The sequence below is a fragment of the Microtus ochrogaster genome, chromosome 24 (assembly GCF_000317375.1).
Source record: "Microtus ochrogaster isolate Prairie Vole_2 chromosome 24, MicOch1.0, whole genome shotgun sequence".
In the NCBI taxonomy this organism is placed as follows: domain Eukaryota; kingdom Metazoa; phylum Chordata; class Mammalia; order Rodentia; family Cricetidae; genus Microtus; species Microtus ochrogaster.
The window spans coordinates 8,956,501-8,959,481 of NC_022024.1; the positions used below are offsets into that span (position 1 = coordinate 8,956,501).

Below are 2,981 nucleotides of genomic sequence, written 5' to 3' on the forward strand. Positions count from 1 at the left end.
CGTGATGATTTATATTAAGCTGCTGGCTCCACGCACAAGACACAGGTCACAAGCCCCCCCCCCCCCCCCAGCACAAGCAGCCCGGCTTCCAGCAGTCTCATTACTTTGTGGCTCTCTATCGGTTCAAAGCCTTGGAGAAAGATGATCTGGATTTCCCGTGAGAAGCATTCAAGGGAGGCGGGAGTGTGGGGAGCACGGAGGAGGAAGAGGTCGCTCTGGGAATGGCAAAGGGCGGGTGCCTTGGGCCGCAGTTTTGGAGCTGCGCCTGCAGCACAGCCAGGAACTGGTGTGTAATGTCAATCACAGAGAACTCTCTTTCCTGTCCCAGGCCAGGGGAGAAGATCACAGTTATTGACGACTCTAACGAGGAGTGGTGGCGGGTAAGACGAATGGCTAGAGCTGAGGTGGGCTAAGGGTAGGCTCCTGAACCTGAGATCCTTAGCCTACCGACTCCCTTCTCTAGGGGAAAATCGGAGAGAAGGTCGGATTCTTCCCGCCAAACTTCATCATTCGGGTCCGGGCTGGAGAACGCGTGCACCGCGTAACCAGATCCTTTGTGGGGAACCGCGAGATTGGGCAGATCACTCTGAAGAAAGACCAGGTAGCTCGGGTACCCTAACCTAATCCCAGGCCTGATCCCACCGCCGCCATCCACACACCTGGGAGGTGCTAACCCTTTCGGGTAAACGCCCCGCTCTCGTCCTCTGTCCTAAATTTAGCTCCTGCTCCCCAACCCTCTCACTCCCTAGATTGTAGTGCAGAAAGGAGACGAAGTTGGCGGCTACGTCAAGGTCTACACCGGCCGCAAGGTGGGGCTGTTCCCCGCTGACTTTCTGGAGGAGATTTAGGTGAACTGGTGCCTGCTGGCGGGAGACACCTAGGCCTGGCTCTGGGCGGGGCCCAGTGCGGGCTGGGAGGGGAGAGGCAACTGGACTACTGAATGAGGAGGGGTGGAAAGGCACACGAGCATGACGACGTTTCTGGGGAGGGTCTGTCTCCCACTTCTCCCCCTGCCTAGGGCTTCGGATACCCGGTGCACTGGATAGCCGGCACCAATAAGACCCACACTTCAGCCCACCCAACCTTCAAGAGCTGGGGGGCGGGGTGCGTATCCATAAAGAGGCGCCAAGGGGCTGAACTGCCAATGTTGTGAATTTATTAAAGTTTTGACAGAAGTTAGAGAAGTTTGTCTTTTTTTCTTTTTCTTTCTTTTCTTTTTTCTTTTGGTTTTTCGAGACAGGATTTACTTGGTAGCTTTGGAGCCTTTCTTGGGAACTAGCTCTTATAGACCAGGCTGACCTCTAACTCAGAGATCCGTCTGCCTCTGCCTCCCCAGTGCTGGGATTAAAGGAGTGTCTTTTTAACTGCGGATGAAGAGAAGGCGTGTGGAGGGAGGAAGAATGTTCCCCGGCTGCCCCACTTCATATTGTCAGGTTATAGAAACCCATGGCCGGTGGGAGTCAGAAAACTTACACTCGCTAGTCTAAGCTTCTGCTGGAAGAAAAGAGCCGGTCTGGAAAGCCACCCCAGGGCCCCTGTGGCCGGGAGAATTGCCTGGTGCGGCTAGATATCTCCGCTAGGTCTTGGCCATTTAGCCCTTGCATTTCAGAACCTGGCTCAGAGCCCAGCTTGGCCGCCAGGGGGCGATGTAAGCTCTCAGTTGGAGAGAGGGATGGGGAGGGGCGTGGGGGGTGGCTAAGGGGAAAGAACCAGAGACACCAAGCCTGAGACCCTGGGCCTGGGAGGGGGTGGGGTGCGTGCCGTCTCCATGGCAACACTTCCTCTAGTCCTCCGGGAACGGAGCTAGCGAGGCCGGGGGGCCTCACCCCTCCTGCGCGGTCCCTGCCCCAGCCCTTTTCCGACAGGTACGGAGTGAGAGGAGGCCTGGCAGACAGCTAACGGGTTCTAGCGGAGACCCCCCCTGTGGTGCGCCGTATGCAAATGTTATTATTTGCATATGCAAATATGCAAATGTGCCGGCCCTGGTCAGGGCGGCAGGTGGCGAGGAGTGGGAAGGTGTGCAGAAGGGAGCAGAAGGAGATGAGGAGTTTGGGGACCTAGGAGCCGACCATTGAGAAGCAGCTTGGGGTGGTCGCTGGAGTCGGGCAGGCAGAGGGTCTTGGGTTTGAGAGCGGGTGGGGGAGGGTCGGCCTGGCCAGCCAGAAGCTCCTCTTCTAGTCTATGGGTTGTCTGCCAGGACTAAGGTTGGCACCGCCTAGCAAGGTTGGCAGCGGGAGCCCGGGCACCATCTGCTGCTGGAGGAGGGGGGAGGGCAGAGGCTCAGCTGGGTTGGGAAGAGGAGGGCCACGGGACGGGCACCCCCTCCCCTTCCGTACAGAAAGATGAGGTGTACTAGGGGTAAGGAAGCACACAAAACTTGCTGCAAAACCGGATTCAGTTTCTTGTTCCCTGTGCCCTTGACTGTCACTTCCAAAAGCCGGGTGGTGTGAAGGCCAGGGCTTTAGAGGGACACTGGACAGTCCCTTTATACAAGGAAGGGGAAGAAGGACGAGGATGCCGATTGCCTGTATTCATCAAACGGTCTGAGGGACTCAAAAACTGAGCCCCTCGGGCTTTCAAGAGCCCCCCAAAAATACTGAAGCAAAACCAATTTACTGGCTCATTGGGCGGCAGTGTTGGTGTAGGGGTGTCGAGGAGCAGGAAGAGCGGCTGTTCTCTCTCCCTATACTCACAGGGTGCCCCCCTTCTCCCTCGCCTTACCGAGCCAGCAGCTGTCCCTAATTAGAGCGGCGGTTTAATTGGATTTATCAGCAGTTAATAGGAAATTAAGCAAAGGGCCCGAGAGAAGGGGGGGCGGGAGGAGCAGGGAGACAGGCTGTGCCTATCTGGAAGGAGGGGTGCTGGGGTCCCAGGGGTGGAGAATCGTGTCTTGATTGAACCGGGTGATCATACCCTTCTGCTCAGTACTCAGCCAGTTGAATTGAGTCCTGGCCAGTCCCAGAAGAGGGCAGGAGGTATGA

General features: G+C 56.9%; 1 protein-coding gene across 2 annotated transcripts in view; it reads left to right on the forward strand.

Annotated features, from left to right (window-relative positions):
- Stac3 (SH3 and cysteine rich domain 3) overlaps positions 1–926 on the forward strand; it is a 6,101-nt gene extending 5,175 nt beyond the window's left edge. For both annotated transcript variants that reach the window (XM_005358005.2, XM_013350284.2), the window contains exons 8-11: positions 72–157; positions 329–380; positions 464–601; positions 750–926. In XM_005358005.2, the coding sequence (XP_005358062.1) occupies positions 72–157; positions 329–380; positions 464–601; positions 750–848 (375 nt within the window). In that variant the 3' untranslated portion in view covers positions 849–926. The remainder of the gene's footprint in view (positions 1–71; positions 158–328; positions 381–463; positions 602–749) is intronic.
- The last annotated feature ends 2,055 nt before the right edge of the window (positions 927–2,981 follow it).